The sequence below is a fragment of the Acomys russatus genome, chromosome 24, assembly GCF_903995435.1.
Source record: "Acomys russatus chromosome 24, mAcoRus1.1, whole genome shotgun sequence".
Classification (NCBI taxonomy): Eukaryota; Metazoa; Chordata; class Mammalia; order Rodentia; family Muridae; genus Acomys; species Acomys russatus.
In genome coordinates, this window is record NC_067160.1 from 54050454 (window position 1) to 54069191 (window position 18738).

An 18738-nucleotide genomic window follows, 5' to 3' on the forward strand; every position below is an offset into this window, starting at 1 on the left:
ACATTGCCTAGGTCATGGTGCTTTGTTCCAGCAATAGAAACATAACTAAGACAGAACTGCGGTAAAACCTTAGCCACTCCACTAAGGATGGGAATCATCCCTTTGACCCAGCGTCCTCGCTGTCTATGCTACCTGCCGGGGAATAGCTCAGCAGCTCTCTTGGCTGCAGGGTGACTGTTGTACTATTACTTGGTAACAGAGCAAAGCATAGGGTCAGTGGTGCTGACAATTCAGACCTGCCAAAGGAAAGCTGTAAAGGCTTCACGTAACAGGGCAAAAGCTCTTGGGTTAACAAGGAGAGAGAGAAAAAGCATAAGCTGAAGTTTCTCAGATCTATTACAAAGAACGAATCTCCCACCCATGACTTTACAAAGGAGCCAGAACTCCACACCAGCATGGCTATGTCACCTCCAAGTACAAGAAAGGCAGCCACAGGCAATGCAAGCACTTCCTCAGGGTGGCACGGGAATTCCACTGTAGGACTCAGTTCCACTAGGCTCTTGGAAGGCCTCCCATGCAGACATGGGCTGCTGTGCAGGGAAGGAGAAGTGTGCAGCACTGTCTGCTACGGTGTCACCAGCCTGCGTCGTGGAAACGTGGAAAGTTATGACAAAAGCAGACCGACTGGGCCAGGCTTAAGGCTGACAGTGCACAAAAGCTGGTACGTGTGATGGTTTCCCTCACTGTCAGTTTGACCAGACTCACCTAGTATCTGTCAGGGCCTTTCCAGAGACCCATTCAGAATGTGGGTGGCAGCATTCCATAGGCTGGGGTCCTGACCGAATGAAACAGAGACAGGCTGAGCAGGATGTTCACCTCTCCCTGCTTCCAGGCTGCAGCTACATGTGAGCAACTCTCTCATCAGTGTGCTGCCCTCTCCACTGTGGTGGATTATACCCAAACTGGGAGCCTGCTAAACTTGTCCTGCAGTTGTCTTTGTCAGGTGTTTGGTGGCAGAGATGAAAAGCCACCGTAACAGTGTCCTAAAGTTGATCCTGTGACTGTCTCTCCCTCTGGACACAGATGTAAAACATACATCGAGACCCGGGCATGGTGGTGCACGCCTTTAATCCCAGCACTCGGGAGACTGAGGCAGGAGGATTGATATGCATTAGAGGCCAGCTAGGTCTACAAAGCAAGGTCAGGACAGCCAAGGATACACAGAGAAACCATCTCAAAAAACAAAAAAAGAAGAGGAGGAGGAGGAGGAAGAGGAGGAGGAAAAAGAAGACATACATTCAGTACTTTCTTGAAACCAATGAGAAGCCCTTAACACAAGCATAGCTTTGGGCTGGAACAGGGTAAGGGCAACCTAGTCATATGCCAAGGACCAATTAAGCCAGTACAAGGGACGATCACTAGAGATCTGTGTCTATATTATGCATGGGCAGAAGTAAAATGCAGTGAGCTGTAAGAACAAGGTAATATGTAAGAGATCCAGACAGCAAGACAAAACCACCTTTGTGCTCAAACCCTGTTCGGCTTTCCTCTGTGAGTTATGTCCCTCTGTGACAATAGGGAACAGTATGCCGATCCATTTAAGGCTCCTGGCTAAAGAAAGGGTGTGAGGAGAGACTGGCAGTGGGGCCAAACTCATGGTTAAAACCAGGGCACTGCACTCTGAGAGGCTAGAGAGCTGAGCCCCGGTGGGGAACTTAGTGCCTTCACTCACTGTGTCTAGAATAGCACCCGCACAGCAGGTGCCTGCACGGTAGTACTCAGCATGTCTGCAATGGGCAGGTAGGGTATGTCCTAGCAAAGAGTGTTCTGCCCTCAATTAGGAAGTGAACAGGACTCAGGGCCTTGCCGTGCAGCCACTTTCCCACAGACCCTCAGAGCACAGGCTAGCCTGCACACTCTCGCCATACCTACACTAACAGTATGCAGGCACTGGAGAGGACTGAGCTCAGAACACTCCAGGTGGTTGGGGGTGGCAGCCACCGACAGATGACCAGTTCCTGAGAAGCCTACTGACTGAAAACAGCAAACAGCATGATGTCACTCTCTAACCTAGAACACACAGGCAGCTCATCAACTCCAAATGCTGGGATTCTTGTTGAAAAGGAAGACAAAAGGGCTTGGCACAGCCAGTCGCTGGTGCCCTGGTGGGGGCTGGTCTGGTTGCTGCCCAAATGAGTGGACTCACATACCCCAAAATGTTTGTAACCTTGCCCAAAAACTTATTCCTGTTTGACCAATAAAAAGTCAACACACCTAGGCAGGGCAAATGGGATAGGGCATGGCTAAGGTTCGCAGGCCTGTGTGGCAGGGAAGTTCTTGAGAAGGGAAGCAATCAGAGACCAGAAGAGGATCTTGAGAAGGGGAAAAGAGAGGAAAAGGAGAAGGAAGGAGGCTGCCATGAGTTAGGTGGAGGAGAAGCACATGGCCAACGTGGATGGAGGATTTAGCCCAAATGAAAAACTTTAGCAAGTATTTTGGATTATAGATGGGAGGAAGCTCGGTAGAAATTATTAGAAGCAGACAGCATGGGATTGGGGCAGGGAGATATAAGAGGTAGTTTAGGAGATTAATAGCTGCCCTGCCCCAAGTGAACCAAGGCTATTTTAAAATACAACAGGTGTCTGTGTTCTTATTGATTGATAGTGGGTTAGAAAATACCGCTGTAGTAATTAGCCAAATAATAAGCATTTATTAGGCCATGCTTCTAAAATAACTGCAACAGTGCCCCCTCTCAGTCAGGAGGTTAGCTGAAGCACTGGACAGTCCCCTTCTCTTTCATGAGAGTGCCAGCACAAAGATCAGTTACTTGCTAAGACCCTCAACCTGCAGTATCTGCAGTCACTGCAAGAGAGGGCTATGGCTGGGGCCTGTGGCTGGCTGTCAAAGGATCACACTGTCACTGCTGATGCCCTCCACTTCACCGTGTATCTGGACCACTGCTCCCACCTCATCAACAGGGAAAAGGCCTCAGCAGTGGTGTCTTATCTCTGCTTGGCCTTTATAAGACAAGTGGTGTGTGTGTGTGTGTGTGTGTGTGTGTGTGTGTGTGTGTGCGCGCGCGTGCGCGCGTGAGCGCACGCGCGCGCGCGCACGCACATGAGCCACAGGCATCCTGGGCAGCATAGCACAGTCATGGCTCCAGCTTCCTTGGAGGGCAACAAACAATGCTGGACATCTGAGAAAGCACCTCCAGTTCACAGGGCTGGAACGACTGGCTACACAACCAAGTTTAAGGATGGGAGGTGGGGGGGGTGACAACATAAGTGATGGTTTGCCACACCCTGCTAGTCAGGCCAAGAGATCAGGAAGTTCCACAAGAAGAAGCCTAACCTAGCACTGGCCAGCAGAAACTGACCCCAGCAGCAAGCCTTCCCAAGCCCTGGGAACTGCAGTGAGCTGCACCTCCTAAACAAATGAGTGTCTGCAGCAAGGGCACGCCCACATTTGGGAGAAAGGCCCATGTAAGTGCCAGAGCCAAAGGACCATGCAGTGAGCAGGAGGCAAAACAGATGTGCTTCACCTCCCCATCTGACAGAATCCTGGCGCCAGCCTGGAGGAGCCTACAGGAGCCCACAGAGCAGGGGATGGCCATGGGAGAGGTGCAGAGAGGTTTGCTCCCAGTTCCGCACCTCCTCCAATCCTCTAACGAGCACAAGGAAGTCTGTAATAGGTCAAGGTGAGGGAAAGACTTAGTTTAAAAGGAGGTGGGGGGAGGCTTAAGTTGAACTTGGTTGAAACACACAGAGATGGAGCCAACAGCAGTAGCTGCTTTGAAATGACACCATGAGCCCTGCCCTGAGGTGAAGACACGGGAAATCTGCACAAAGGACCTGGTCCGGTGTCCATTGTGAGTGCAGTGCCCTAAGGTCCTTGGGCTTCAGGAACTGCGCAAAACAGGACCAGGCTTTGTCTTGTGGGGCAAACAGGTGGTTAAGCCAGCAGAGTGGATAGAAGCAACAATGGCGAACGGAGGGGGCCATCTAACTGGATTCACAGCAGGCTGTCAGAGAAGAGGCACAGCTGGATGAGCCATAAGTGACTGAGACTTTTCCACAGAAAGAAATGAGCCGGTGAGATGGAAGAACACGTGCAAGCGCCCTTGGGAGACTGCAATTCATTTTATGAGATCAAATTGGCAAAAGAGGAGCAGATGAGCGGGAAGCCAGAGCTGGACACTGAAGAAAGCATACGCTAAAGGACACCATGTCTGGTCTTGCTTTAAAACACTCCAATCCTGCTGGGGGGATGGTGCATGCTCTCAGAAGTCAAAGGCCCTGGCAGGGAGCAGGGATGAAAGAAGGCTGTCAAGTGTTCTGAACGATCAGTTAGATATACAGAATATTCTAGTTTGCTTTTCTAGTTTGCTGTGCTAAACACCAACTAAAATCAGCTTGGGAAGGGAAGGATTTCTTTCCCATCCTCTAGGGAAACCAGAGCAGGAACTCAGGGCAGGAGCCACAGAGAAAGGCTGCTTGCCGGCTTGCTCCCTCTGGCCTGCTCAACTACTTTTCTTTTTTGTTTGGTTTTTTTCAAGACAGGGTTTCTCTATGTAGCCCTGGTTGTCCTGGAACTCGCTTTGTAGACCAGGCTGGCCTCCAACTCAGAGATCCATCTGCCTCTGCCTCCCGAGTGCTGGGATTAAAGGCGTGCGCCACCTGACTAGGAGTGGTACCACCCACAGTGGGCTACGCATTCCTACATCAATTATTAATGGAAGAAAAAAAAAGCTCCACAGACCAATGTGATAAAGGCAACTAACTTTCTTTCTTCCTTTCTTTCTTTCTATTTTCTTTTGTGGTTTTTTGAGACAGGGTTTCTCTGTGTAGCCTTGGCTGTCCTGGATTCTTGTAGACCAGGATGACCTTGAACTCACAGAGATCCACCTGCCTCTGCCCCCTGCGCATTGGTATTACAGGCATGTGCCACAGTGCCCAGCAGTTGGCAGTTTTCAATTAAAGTTCCCTCTTCCCTTCCAGGTTTGTCAAGTTGTCAACTGAAGCTGGCAATGACAGGAGTTATGTAATTCTTATTTCTGTGTGTATTTGAAGTGTCCTGTAATCAAACCTTTTGCTTTATTTCTGCAGGCGGGAGAGAGGATAGGAAGGACGGAGCAGAGTATCAGGGAAGCAGTGTGTGCCAGGCCACACCAACAGGCCCACCCAGAAACCACAAAGGAAGTCCACTCACCCTGTGCCACACACCCCAAGTCACCACCACAGCCATTTCACAGAAACTGAGGCTGGGTAAGACTCAGCTTCATGCACACTGTTGCTAGAATACTCTGCACCCCAGTGACGGGGCTGGACCCATGCCCACGAGGGATGGGGATCACTGGAAGAGTGACAGATAGCATGCCTTGAGGTCACTGGAAGGAGACAGCCCTGACAAGGCTGGCCATAACTCTGAGTAGCAGCAGCCTGAGGAGAGAGTGGACAGCAAGAGATGAAGAGGCCAAAAGAGCTGGTGGCCCTTGGAAAGCTTGGCCAGCACTCAGAGGTGACACCACGGCCTGGGCACAAGGCTAGATCCTAGATCCCGCCATGAGCAGCAGCACTGGCAGGGGGCAAGCCCTTCCATCTGGACTGCTTGTCTGTGAGACTTCTGCGTGCCAAAGGACAAGTGTCTTTCTTGTGGGCACTGAGACAGACAGGCGGGATCTCAGGGGAGAGCTCGGCTGGGGACAGGTAGGTGTGGTGGGTGGGTGATGAGTGCACTGCAGAGCTAATGAGATGGCCCAGAGAGAGGCCAGCGACCAGGAGCGGCACTAATTCCATGGCCCTTCTCCAGCCTGCCCACCAGGAAGACACAAGATAACACGAGACAGCCCTCACTCCCAACAGAATGCAATGCAGGCTTCCTTCCCACCCACTGCACCCTGGCTGAGGACAAATGGCAGACGGGTCTGGAAGATAATGTGCCCTTTTTGAGGCTCTGGTATAATCCTCAAAAGGTTCTGGACTACACATAAGCCACACACACCTAACCAGTCCAGAAAAGGCTGGCAGAACCGGGGGTGCAACTCAGGGCAGAGTGCTTGTGCAGCATGCCTAAGGCCCCAGGTTCCATCCCCAGGACTACAAAAAAAAAGAGGTGGGGTCGGGTACGTTAGAAGGAAGCCCCAGGCCTGTTACAAGGCTGCAGCTGACTGGGATAGGCCAGTTGAGTCGCAGAAACCAGGAGTCACAAAAGTGACTCCAGCGACAATAAGGTGACCATTTTCACAAACTACAACTGATCAGAACATTAAGACGCTGGACTGGGCTGAAGCCTGGGGCGAGCAACCATTTACATTGTGGGCATCACCTGACTCTCATTAGCTTTTATACGGGCACTGCTGAGAGCTGCGAGCCAAGGCACCAAAGAAGCTTCAGGAGGTAATTTTCCACTGAGCCCTCAGGGCTGCCTTGCTTTGCCACAGTCAGGTGCATGGAGCATGGATGGCAGCTCCAAGTGCTTCAGAAGCTTCCGAACAAGAGGAGAGCAGGAGAGACCCTCTCCGGACCCCAGAAGGCTCTTCCTCCCAACCCACAGGCAGGCATCAATAACGCCACTGGACCTTTCCAGGCCAGAGCAGGAAGGACCTTCTGAGTACATCCAGCCCAACCCTTCGGTCAGCCAAGGGAAGACCAACCATCAGCATCAGATCGAGGAAAGGCCATTAGACTGCTCATGGCAGCCACCGCGAATGAATTACCCTTACCCTGGTGACAGCTCTGAACCAGCAGCTGCCTAGTAGGGCACACGACTCACCTGGTCATAAACGCCAGTGATAAACTGGGCATAGCCCAAATGCTTCCTTCCAAATCAGCCCTTGCATTCAAACCTGTTCCTAAAACAATAGGCAGACCCGTGGCAGCAGAGGACCATGGGAGCAGTTGCAATTCTAAACTCTGTGACAGACGTCTTACTGAACCTCCAGGTGAGATGAATCCTCTATGGTTTGGACACTCAGTCTGCTGAGCTGGGTGGGCCCTCCTCTGTCACAGACCTCACTCCACCCTGCGGCTTCTTCCGAGGATGCTCTCCTTGCTGGTATGCTTCACAAGTCCCAATCCTTTGCCAAACTCCCAAGCCTTCACTCCACACCCCAGGTTTTACCAGGAAAGAACTGACCCTCACACTAACTTGCGCTCATGTGTGAAGGGTTGCTATCCTTGCTAAGGCTCTTGGGAGAACTTCTGCAGACAATACCAGTGTCAACGGTGGGTGGGAGGCCTGGTGACAGAGGGGAAGCACTGACAGGGAGGTCAGAGCATCCTGGGAGTCTCTCCTCATCCTGTTTGTGAATGTGGTACCACCAGCCCTACTTTACCGCTCAGGCCTCCCAGTCACCTCTCTGAAACATGCCCAACTTAGCGAACTAAAGAGAGAAACAGGAAGGTTAGTCTCATGCCCTCAGGTAACGGGATGGGATTTGATTTGAGCATGCCGAAGTGCTCGGGACCTGGAGCCGTGCTGCTGCACACCACAGATGCACGTGCACACTGCCATGTGCTGACCATGTGTCAGCTAGCTACAGACAGGTCGTATTTTTATTTTGCCAGCCAAAGATGAAAGGCAGCGTCTTTCACATGCTGAAACAGACAATCTACTAGCGAGCTACGTCAGCAGCAACAGCCAAGGAAGACATTAGACATCACCTCTACTTCACCAACACTAGCTCTGCCTCATTTCACTCAGGACACCCCCAACTCGGGAAGAAGCTCCTCCCTTAGCCAAGGCACTGGCTGCATCTAGAACCTGAATCCAGGCCTGCAGAGGTCCAAATCTCAGGAGAGTGGAACACCAGCAGGCTGCTTTGCTGTCACGCCGCTCAGGAAACGGGGAGGTGCCAGGTCTGGGGCTAACAAGAGCAGTCGGTAGCAGCCACTCTGCCAACAGGTTGGCTGTGTGGGAGTAGGTGCTATGAGCACCAGGTGTGGGAGAAAGCACCTGTTAGAAGGATACCTGGCACCTGTCCCACAGCAGTAGCAGGTCCCACAGCAACAAATACTTATGTTCTGTCTTTCCCATCGTCACCTGTATGAGCTTGTGCCCTTAAACGCGTGTCTAATATGCACAGAAAATGGTCAGAGCCAGACCCGGTGGCAAGACTGACACTAGAACAAAAATTACTGCTAGGCAGTGGCGGGAAGATGGCTCAGTCAATAAAGCGCTTGCCATGCAAGCACAGGATCTGTTGTACCATCCCTGTCGTAGTTAACCTAGGTATCAATTGGCACAGCTTAGAGTCATCTGAACGGAGAGTCTCGCTGAGGAATCCGCAGACCTGGTTTATGGGGAGGTCTGCAGGGGGTTGTCTTGATTGTTAACTAATGTAGGAGTCTTGGGTTTTGCACCCACAGATCAACAGGGAAACCAGGAATGTAAATCACTCAAGGGTGTCTCCTCAAAGGAAGAAATTTATCTGTTTCCTACCCAGAAAGCTGGGAGTGGATGTTGCTAATGACCTACTGAGCTTTGCTGTCTGTAGAGCCAGACCAGACCCAAAGCAAAGACCACACCAGATCCAAGGTCCTTGAGCCATCTTCATGGTCACATGGACTTTGAGCTGAGTTTAGATGTAATTATGCCTCCTTGTGCCCAGCCACTGTATTATACCAGGAAGCTTTTTTCATATTGTACTGTGTAAAAGCGCTTACAATAAACTGCCTGGTGTCACTCTCTAGAAGTTTGAACCAGCACCAACTAATCAGGCTGAACCAAGTTTTCCTTCTTGCACCTTGTGGTTTGTTGGCCTTTGATGCTTGTAGGAACTGCCACATAGGAAGGTCCAGTCTACTGTGCATGGTACCAGCCCTAGGGAGGTGATCATATAAGGAACCTGGCTGAGTACAAGCCAGGCTGACAGCCAGCCAGCAAGCAGCATCCTCCATGGTTCCTGCTGTACTTCGCTGGCTGTGAAGTGAGTTCCTTGGTCAGAGGTACTGCTGTATGGAACAGTAAGCAGGCCTGGCTTCAAGTTCCTGCCTCTACTTTCCTCAGGGATGGTGGTGACTAGAGTGGTAAGCAGAATACAGCCTTTCCTGCCCTTTGCTGCTTCTGGTTTGTGTTCTATCAGAGCAACAGATCCAAGCTCCAGGCTCAGTGAGAGACCCCAACTCAAAACACAAGGAGGAGAGCAACTGAAGAAGACCCCTAGTGTCAGCCTCTGGCCCCCACAAGTGTACACACACACACACACACACAAGAAACTATTGAGAATTCACCAAGTGGGCCCCTGGAGGCTGGTGGTGTTGAACCGTTCTTCCCAGGCAACCTCTGCAATGCTGTCAAAGCTGCAGCTGCCACAGAAAACCTGCGTCAGTTTCCACAGCTCAAACCAGCCTGATTCAGTTCCACGGGGCTTTCACCAAACTGGCCCCTCCAAAGCACTGGCCACTAAGAAGGGCATCCTGGGTGACAATGCTCAAAGATGAAACTGCTAAGCACAGCCTCAAAGATCTTCCCGTCGCCTACCAACTGACCTCTGCCTGACCTTCCCAAATTACCCTCCCGGAAGGCAGTCTGGGCCCTCACAGGCCCTAGATTGTTCTACCAGTGCAACTGGACTTCTCAGAAGTGGCTGAAAATGGGGATGGTGACTTTCATATCAACACAAAAGGCTTCTGTTTACCCTTTCATTCCTTCAGAGGTGGTTTCGATGTGTTTCCCGTAGGCTGTGCTAAGCAAGCACTCAACCGCAGAGCTGCACCCTTCACTGGGTGCATTTGTATTGCCTCTTTGCTCTGCCTGTCCACCAGCCTCCTTGCAAGGTTCTGGGACAGGCTGCAAAGAACAAAATGGACATGGTGCCTCCCCTTAAAATAAGACAGTGTTCCTACAGGAAAGGCTCACTGTTGCACTACAAAACAACCCGAGACCTGCCTGTTCCAGAACGCAAAACCAGAAAGCACTTTCAAAGCTGGATGTCAAGCTGGCATGGTGACCCAACGCTCAGGAGATGGAGCCAGGGTAATGGAGGCAGCAGGATCACACATTCAAGGCCAGCCTGAAGTGGAGGCCAGCCTGGGCCCCATGAGACCCTGTCTCAAACACGCGCACACACACACAAGATGGATGATGAGCATCACAGTAGCTCAAAGCCATGGAGTAACTTGTGTTGGGGGAGGCAGGAGAACATGTTTCTCTTATTATTCTTAGATAAGGTCTCATCACATATCCCCGGTTAGTCTGGAGTTCATTTTATAGACCAGACCTGCCTAGAACTCATAGAGACCAGCTTATCTCTCTCTCTCCCTCTCAAATACTGGGATTAAAGGCATGCACCACCACACAACCTAAAATTTTTCTTTTAAAAATAAAATGTTAAGCCAGGTATTGTAGCACACACCTTTAATCCCAGCACTTTGGAGGCAGAGGCCAGCCTGGTCTACAAAGTTCCAGGACAGCTAGGGCCATTACACCAAGAAACCCTGTCTTGAAAAACACAAATCAAGTTAAAGATGTTAGAAAAGTAAGAAGAGGAGAGAAGGAGGGAGGGAGGGAAGGAGGGAGAGAGGGAAGAAGGGAGGGAAGGAGGGAGGGAGGGAGGGAAGAAGGGAGGGAGGGAGGGAGGGAGGGAGGGAAGGAGGGAGGGAGGGAGGGAGGGAGGGAGGGAGGGAGGGAGGGAGGGAGGGAAGGAGGGAGGGAGGGAGGGAGGGAAGGAGGAAGAGCCAGCACCTTGCTCTGCTGCTCGTGCCCAACTCAGAGTTGCAGTCTGTGTTACAGCATCACCAAGGAAAGGCAAAATCATGGTTGGCTCTTCCAGGCAGATGCCGTAATTCTCTAGCTCTTGTCTTTGAGTCTGCAAATCCACCCAAATCCTAATGGAAAATAGTCATCTTATACTGCACACCTGCAGACTCTTTTTCCTTGTCATGATCGCCTGAGCAATACAGTACAACAGCCATCCACAGAGCAAGCGCACTGTGCTGGGTATTACGTCACCCAGCAATGAGTGACACACAGGGCAGAAGGTGGATGTGGTGGAACATGCTTACATCCCAGCCTCTCAGGAGGCTGAGGGAGAAGGATTAGCTGGGGGTACCTAGGCAACAGCAAGATTCCATCTACAAAAGCCCAGGAAAAAAAGGGGGAGGAGGGGAGAAGGTGGTGCATTTTGTTATATGCAAGTAAACCATCATTTTATGTGAGGGACTTGGGCAGCTGCAGACCTCCTAACTTCAGGCACAGGAGATCCTGGGATCAAACCCCCACTGGAACCACAGAGGGCTTTACACAAACCAGCCCTCTGCCACAAACAAGTGAAAACCATCGATTCCTGAAATTAAAAGCCTGGTGACAGGAGGCTAATTCTCAGAAAGGGACCTTTGGGGTAAGTTCAGTCTCCCTCATGTCTGAGCACAGCAAGTGACATTAAGTCTACACTGACTACTTTGCAGCAGGGACAGCGTTGGTGCCAATTATTTTCTGCCCAAATCAAGAGAGCCTGTCACCCTTCTGCAGAACAATTATCTATAGGTGCATCAGTGTTCGAAGTGCAGCTCTTTTCCCGAATCAGCATGAGGAAGTGCTGCCCACAGCGATCTGACACCATCTCATTAGCTTAAGCTTTGAATGCGTGGCTCTAACAATTATGCCAACTGCCATGTAATTAATACTCCAACTGACTTTACAAAAATTAGGAAACCTCCCCCAAAGAAAATAGGTAGTCATTAGACACGCACAAGACCTTTCGATGGCCAACAGCACAGAGCCCAGCACATAATGGGTGGTGTCAAAGTCTTTCCCCGTGTCCTTCCAGTCTCAGCATGGGCGCAGAAAGCTGACAGCGGCAAGATAGCCAACTCCCCATCACACATAACTGCGTACGCTGTTTAAATTCCTTGGATAAAATGATGAATGGTGACTGTTCTAGCAATTAAAATCTCTTTTCATTTACAGAAGCAAGAAAAACACATAATTAATGGTTGGCCTCTTGCACGTCAACAGCTGGAAATGAGAAGACTGGCTTTTTCCTTGAGGCTACTTCTTCAGTTTATTGAAGAAATGTGCATAAGTATCCTCACCCTGGCTTTTGTCTTCTCTTTCTGAGTTTATGGCTCTCATGATCCTATCTTTCCCTGAGTAAAGTGTAGAAGAAATAAGGAACAGCCACATGAGATGTCAAGTCCTGCTACAGAAGTAAGGTCTCCTGCACTGTGCTCTGAAGTGCCTGGCAGTAGCTGCCTAGCTACAGAACATCTGTATGATTCTGAGCCAATCCATAAACAGCCTTACCAGGGAAGAGTGCAACAGCTGATTAGTAATGTCTACCCTAGAAAGAGCAAACAGCTGATTAGTAATGTCTACCCTGGAAAGAGCAAATGTTTGAAGACCCACATACCGCGGATTTGTCTTACCTGCCTTTTGGTAAACCATGGAAATGCATGCAAACTGAATGGGTTAAAAAAAAAAAAAGTATGAACAAACTGTCACATGATGTGATTAAAGGGGAGAAATGTTTTCTAAAGTTGAAAACTTAAGCAAAACTGGGCCATCAAGTTTCAGAAAACAAAACAAAACAAATGAAATGAACGCTCAAACTGTGGTCCAGCTAGGATCTCTAAAAAGGTCAGTTCACTGGGTTCAATTTGCTTGGCTCTAATACAGGCTGAATTCTTCTGCTAGTGACACTGGGGACTGGTGACAGAACACTGTGGCTTTGGAAGCACATCATCTCATGTCAGGGGCAAGCCTAAAACCTCCGCAGCTCCCCAACACACAGATATAATTTTTCTATGACAAACTTCCATGAGTATTTCAGCCTGTAGCATCTCTGAGGTAAGAGTTCCACACACATACTTATCTTCCTTAATACAATTTCTTTCCATCCTTGGGACAAAGGCAAGAGCCAGGATTGTTTGTTCCAAGGCAACCAACCGATTTCCTTACATTAGGAGAATGGCTTTGTTCAACTGTGAATTCCCATCACTTCAATGTAAGGCCAGTCACTTCCCTTAACAGTCTCTGTCACCAGCCTACTACTCAGGCTTCTTTACCCACGTGACACAGCAACAGGACTTCCTCATCCAAACACAGGATGCTCTGGGAGTCTAGTCCAAACCGAGTCCAGCCATGCATCTGCTGACCAGCTCCCACCCACTCGCCAGGCACACCCTCAGGAAAACCAGGAAACTTCCACAGGGCAGTCTAGAAAGCTGGGGGCCATTGCCTCAGCAACTACAGCAGGCACCTGCCACTGTTTTCCGCCTGGCGCCTTCTGCTCTAGTTGGGCACGTATAAGCCGGAGTTGCTACCTCCCACCATGCTTCGTTGGTTAGAGGTTTTGTCCTCAGCATGATGATGATCTGTTAAGAGGTGGAACCTAATAAGAGATCCTTTGGTCAACTGGGGGCATGTCCTCAGAAGTGACTGGGGGACATGGGCCTCTCTGTCTGACAATGAGATCTGTCCCTCGCGCATGCTCACCCACTGCTACGATACTGCCTACCATGAAGTTCTCACAGTATCAAGCCAGTGCAGCACCTGGACCTGGCATCTCCAAAACCAAGTCCTAAATAAACCTCTCTTCTTTATAAAGCTGGTCTCCCTCGGGCACTTCATTACAGTAGCAAAACAGACTAATACAGTCTTCTTCTAGGAAATGGCTTTCTCCAACACCAAGGAGAATCACTCCAGTGAGGCACCCTGAGACTTCCACGTATGGATCCCGTTAGCCTTCTCCCAGGTCACCTGCCACACCGGGGCTGACAGTCATGGGAGCACTCTCGGCAAAAGAGTCTACAGCTGTGAGACTCTGCCTCCTTCCACCAGGACAGTCTCAGAGCGACAAGAGCGAACAAGCCCGAGAAGCGCCTGGCTGACAGACACAGCATGCACACACTGACCCTCATGAGCTCAGCTGTGAACCAGGGCTCTCCCTGACCACTGTATTAGCCATCTTTAGCTCCAGGGTGGGTTTTTACACCTGGCACCACAGAGTTTTGGGGAAAAGGTCCTGAAGGCCAAATCAATTTATTCAGATCCAAGCCCTTTTGGTCCCCAGGGACGACCATCTTTCTGAACACTAAAATAAGCCCACCACACATATGCAAAGGAAAAAAAAAAATCACACACCAGAAAAACTATCAAGTCTCATCTGTCACCAAGCCCAAAGAAGGAGAGGACGAGAGGGAGAGGGTGAACAGTCTGGAGGAGCATGGCAGCACACAATGAAAAGCAAGCCTCAGGAGCCACTGAGAAAGGCTTCTAGAGCTATTCCTAAAGTACATGCCAGTTCCCCCCCCCCCCAGCAGGAAAACACACAACACACAACACACAGACGAAAGGAACTGACAGGTAAACAAACTGCTTCCAGGTCTGTATGCCCAATGGTTCCTGTTGTTTTACACTATTGCTCAGCTCTCCTTTTCCAGCTTTCCTGAGGACCACGCCTTGGACTCGCCCACTCTACGATGCCACGAAAGTCACACTCTGTAGCATGTGGGCTTAGGAGAAATTGGAGCATAATCTAATCCATAGAACTTTCCAGTTATTCTTCCACCATGACAGAGAAAGTACAGCACAAGGCCATAAACAGTATGTGTGGCCAAGCCTTTCCATCCCTATCTTTAAACCTGCAGGAGTCAGGACCTCCTGGGAAGCTAAGGGAAGCTAAAACAGATGCAGCTTTCTCAGGCAAAACTGCACACACCACACCACCCTGCATGCAATCTCCAGGGTAAGTATACCTGATCTAGTATTTCATACCACTTACAGCCAACCCTAAAATTCCAGCTCTACGGCCCATGCGGACGGAAAAGAAAGCTTGCTCTCATTCTCTGCGTTTCCGGGAAAAACACTGGACTTTGCTCCATCAGCTCCATCTGTGACACCCCTTACCTTGTTGGACCATTTGTACGCCTGCAGAAGTTGGCTGTAGAGTGGAGTTTTGTCCTGCACGGGATCCAGGCTCAACAGTCCGCTGTTGTGAAGAGGGTGGTTCTCGGACGGCTTGCCTACCAGGTTGCTCAGACGTTCCAGCTCACTAAAAGCAAAGAGAGAAGCTGTATAAACCAGAGTCCACGTCAGTCCATCAGGGCCAAGCACATTGCTCAAGGCTTCTGATGCTATCCGATGTCTCTTAAGAGGTTCAAACAGCGGGCGGTAGTGGTGCACGCCTTTAATCCCAGCACTCGGGCGGCAGAGGCAGGTGGATCCCCGTGAGTTTGAGGCCAGCCTGGTCTACAATGCGAGTCCAGGACAGCCAAGGCTACACAGAGAAACCCTGTCTCAAGAAACCAAAGACTTGGGGCAAAGAAGAGAATGCCTGAGTTCTAATCTCAAACACTCCTGTCAAAACCAGGCATGGTGGCCCACACCTTTAACCCCTGCTCTGGGGAGGCAGATGCAGGTGGACCACTGTGAATTTGAGGTCTAATAGGAAATTTCATGCCAACCAGGGCTACACAGGGAGATGAACAAAACAAATATGGCTGTCTCCTACCACGCCAGAGGGAAAACTAACCTAAGGGCACAAAGAAGTGGTAAGTTTCCTAAAATTTAGGATTGAATAACTCCGATTCGTCCACAGCGGGAGGAGATGTTCTGGGATCTTGCAGTGTGCTGTAACACTGCCTCTCATCCAGGATTTTCAGACCCACGCGCAGATCACTCCACTTGGCAGAGCAGCAAGTACCTGAATAAATCCTGATTATTTATCATTTCACATTGGGATAGGTTTGTGCACAATGCTTCACAGATGGCAACGCTTTAGCAAAACAAAGAGATAAAATAAACAAATGGGATGGGGAGACACCATGGAGGGGGCTGTGTCAAACAAACACACTTCAGTCTAGCAGGAAAACCAGGGAGAAGCTTGGGGAAGCAAGCCAACAGTGAAACCACACACTCCAGGAGCAGAATCTGAGGAGCCAGACCCCAGCTGCCAACAAGACTCTATGAACCACTCCCATGATGCATTCAGCCTAGCATCCTCAGCCACCTTCTTCTTGGCATTTAATAAGTTAACGTAGTATCAGCATTGCTGAGGTTTCTACAGTAAAAAAGCGCTATCACAGCCTACTAGAAAGCCAGAGAAGAGGAGCCAGGCGTGGTGGCATACACGCTTAATGCCAGCACTCGGGAAGCAGAGGCAAGCGGATCGCTGTGAGTTTGAGGCCAGCCTGGTCTACAAAGAGAATTCTCGGACTGCGATCAATACACAGAAAAACTATGTCTTGGGGGGGGGGGGAGAAGCTGGTAGGGGGTGGGATGGGATCAGTGGAAGTTGGGGGGCTGCATGTCCCCCCCAAGCTGACACTGCAACTAAAAATGTATACATGTGTAATTTAAGGAGGGCAGTGGAATCTGGAAAAGGAAAGGTACACAGTATTTCACTACCACTTTCTCCCCCACCCTACTAGACTAAACTGATGGGGGGGGCGGGATACCCTAACCTGTTCAGTGACTAGCTCACCAAATGCTACTCCTGTTAAGGTCAATTTCAGAAATAAAAGGCCAAGGTCCTTAAAGTCTAACCTTCTAAGACAGGAAGAGAATACAAATTCAGGCAAACAAGAAGCCCTACTAAGCTGGGTGTGGTGGTGCACGCCTTTAATCCCAGCACTGGTGAGGCATAGACAGGGGCATCTCTGAGTTTGAGGTCGTCCTGGTCTACAAACGGAGTTCCAGGACAGACGAGGATGTTAGGCAGAGAAACCCTGTCTCAAAACACAAACAAACAAAGTGCCTTCTATGTACCAGGCATCTGACAAACGTCCTCTCAGCTACTTCTTAACACAGTAATGAAGTAAAAGAAAGGTTCTTGTAAGAACAAAAGGGAAATACGTAATCCCCGGGACCACATATTAAGAATTATTAGGGGTCAAACTGCATGTATATGCCTTTCTCATTGTAGTGAACTGAGTTGAGTCCTCTGAAACTGTGAACCTACATAAATCCTTTCTCTTAAAAAGAAAAAGAAAAAAAGAAAAAGAAACAACAACAACGTTGGAAGATCAGCATGAGGAATTAGCCTAGCTAACAAATGTGAGATTAGGTCTCTGTTGAGAAAAAGCTGAACAAATGGAGTGAGGGTGAAGTGCAGGGTTGAACAGGTGGGTTCCAAAGGGAAACGGGAAGGCAAAAGGCAGTGTTTGAGAGTGAGGTGAGGCGGATCTGATGAATTCCGGGCTGTGAGGACGGGAATTGGACCTCATCAGTTCGAGGGGGACGCAACTGGGCCTGGGACAGAGTTAATGGGTCGTCTGGCCAGATGTGACGGCGCCCAAGGTAAGGAAGCTGCTAAGATGGGCGAAACGGAAGTTCTTAGAACAGCTAGTTTCCTCATCAGCATACGAACACTACGACGGGACCGAGGATCACAGAAGTCAGCTAGGACGAACCGGCCAACAGAACGAACACTCGGTAACGGGACGGGGACCGGGTGTCCCTAGGGGACTGACAGGAGGGGACGAGCGAAAGTGACAGCGGACTGAGGACAGAGGAGAGCAGCCCGTGACTGGAAAGACTGGCGCGGGATCCCGGCGGGATAGGTGTCAGGAGGGTCCTCGACCCCGACGCTTTCAGCCAGTACCTACTTGAGGTCCCGGTTGACAGAATGCAGGTTGTCCTGGAAGTGCGCGATGAAGGCCTTCTCGCGGCCCTCCAGCGTCTCCTTGTTGCGCATGCCATCCTTAAGGCAGTCGAACACCCTGCTCACGCTGGAGCGCAGCGCCTGGATGGCACTGATGGCCTGAGAAAAGGCCTCCAGGTTCACCCCGACGTTCAGCACGTCCGCCATGTTGCAGCCGCCACAGCCGGCTTTCGGGAGCCCGCACAGTCGGAGCGGCGAGCGGCGAGCGGCGCTTTCTGATGGCGTCATCGTAGGTGGCATTGGGATTTGTAGTTTGCGGCGTGGCCGGCTCTCGAGGGAGCTCCAGAATACACCTTGCAAAACAGCGCCAGTCTGACTAAATACTAAAGAGGGCTGGACAGGAGGCGTGGTATCCATCTGGGGAAGTCCGGTTGCCCTCGCCTTTTGCTTGACCGTGAATGACAACGAAATATAAAAGTTCGCTGCGTATCTCAAAAATATGGACAGTCACACAGGAAAGAATTTCTCAGAACAACAAAAGTCCCCAGAGTACACGAATAAAATGAGTCCATAGTCATAAGTGAAGGGGAAGAACTCGCTTACCTAAAGTAAACCGTCAACACATAAACGAAGACGAAGTGATATTGGGAAACTTCCGCTTGGCAGCCTGAAGAACTGATTCAGGTATGAATCAATTGATTTTTTTTTTAAACCCAGCAAGGTATTCTACATAGTCTCAAAGTGGTTTTTCCCTAAGAAACTTAATAAGAAGGAGAAAACAGAGTTGAGCTACATGAGACCCTGTGTCCGAAAAAGTAAAGTAGTAACAACAACAACAATAGTAATAATAATAATAGAAATAGAAATAATGGCATACCCCCAAAAGAACTGAAAGCAGGGTCTAGATGAGATGTTTGTATTTCTATAGTCAAGCAACCTCACTCACAATAGTCAAGTGTAGAAGAAGACAGGTGCCTACCAATGTTTAAGCAAAATGTGATTGTGTATGCTAGAAATGTATATAAACTATGAGACCAAACCAGGAACAATACACCTTGAAGGTTAAGAGTTCTGGTTGCAGTGAAAACATTTAAGAATATGTTCTTGTTTGTCCTGTGCAGGTTAAGATTTCTGTTTGTAATTAAAGAATAAATTCCTGCTGGGCGTGGTGGCGCAGTCCTTTAATTCCAGCACTTAGGAGGCAGAGGCAGGCAAATCGCTGTGATCTCGAGACCAGCCTGGTCTACAAAGGGAGT

At 49.9% G+C, this 18738-nt stretch overlaps 1 protein-coding gene across 1 annotated transcript in view; it reads right to left on the reverse strand.

Moving 5' to 3' along the window:
* Positions 1 to 17732, reverse strand: part of Med27 (mediator complex subunit 27) — a 185718-nt gene extending 167986 nt beyond the window's left edge. Inside the window, exons 1-2 of the mRNA XM_051166136.1 lie at positions 17487 to 17732; positions 14788 to 14932 (exon numbers count right to left, since the gene is read on the reverse strand). Coding sequence (XP_051022093.1) covers positions 14788 to 14932; positions 17487 to 17689 — 348 coding nt within the window. The 5' untranslated portion in view covers positions 17690 to 17732. The remainder of the gene's footprint in view (positions 1 to 14787; positions 14933 to 17486) is intronic.
* Positions 17733 to 18738: the final 1006 nt, after the last annotated feature.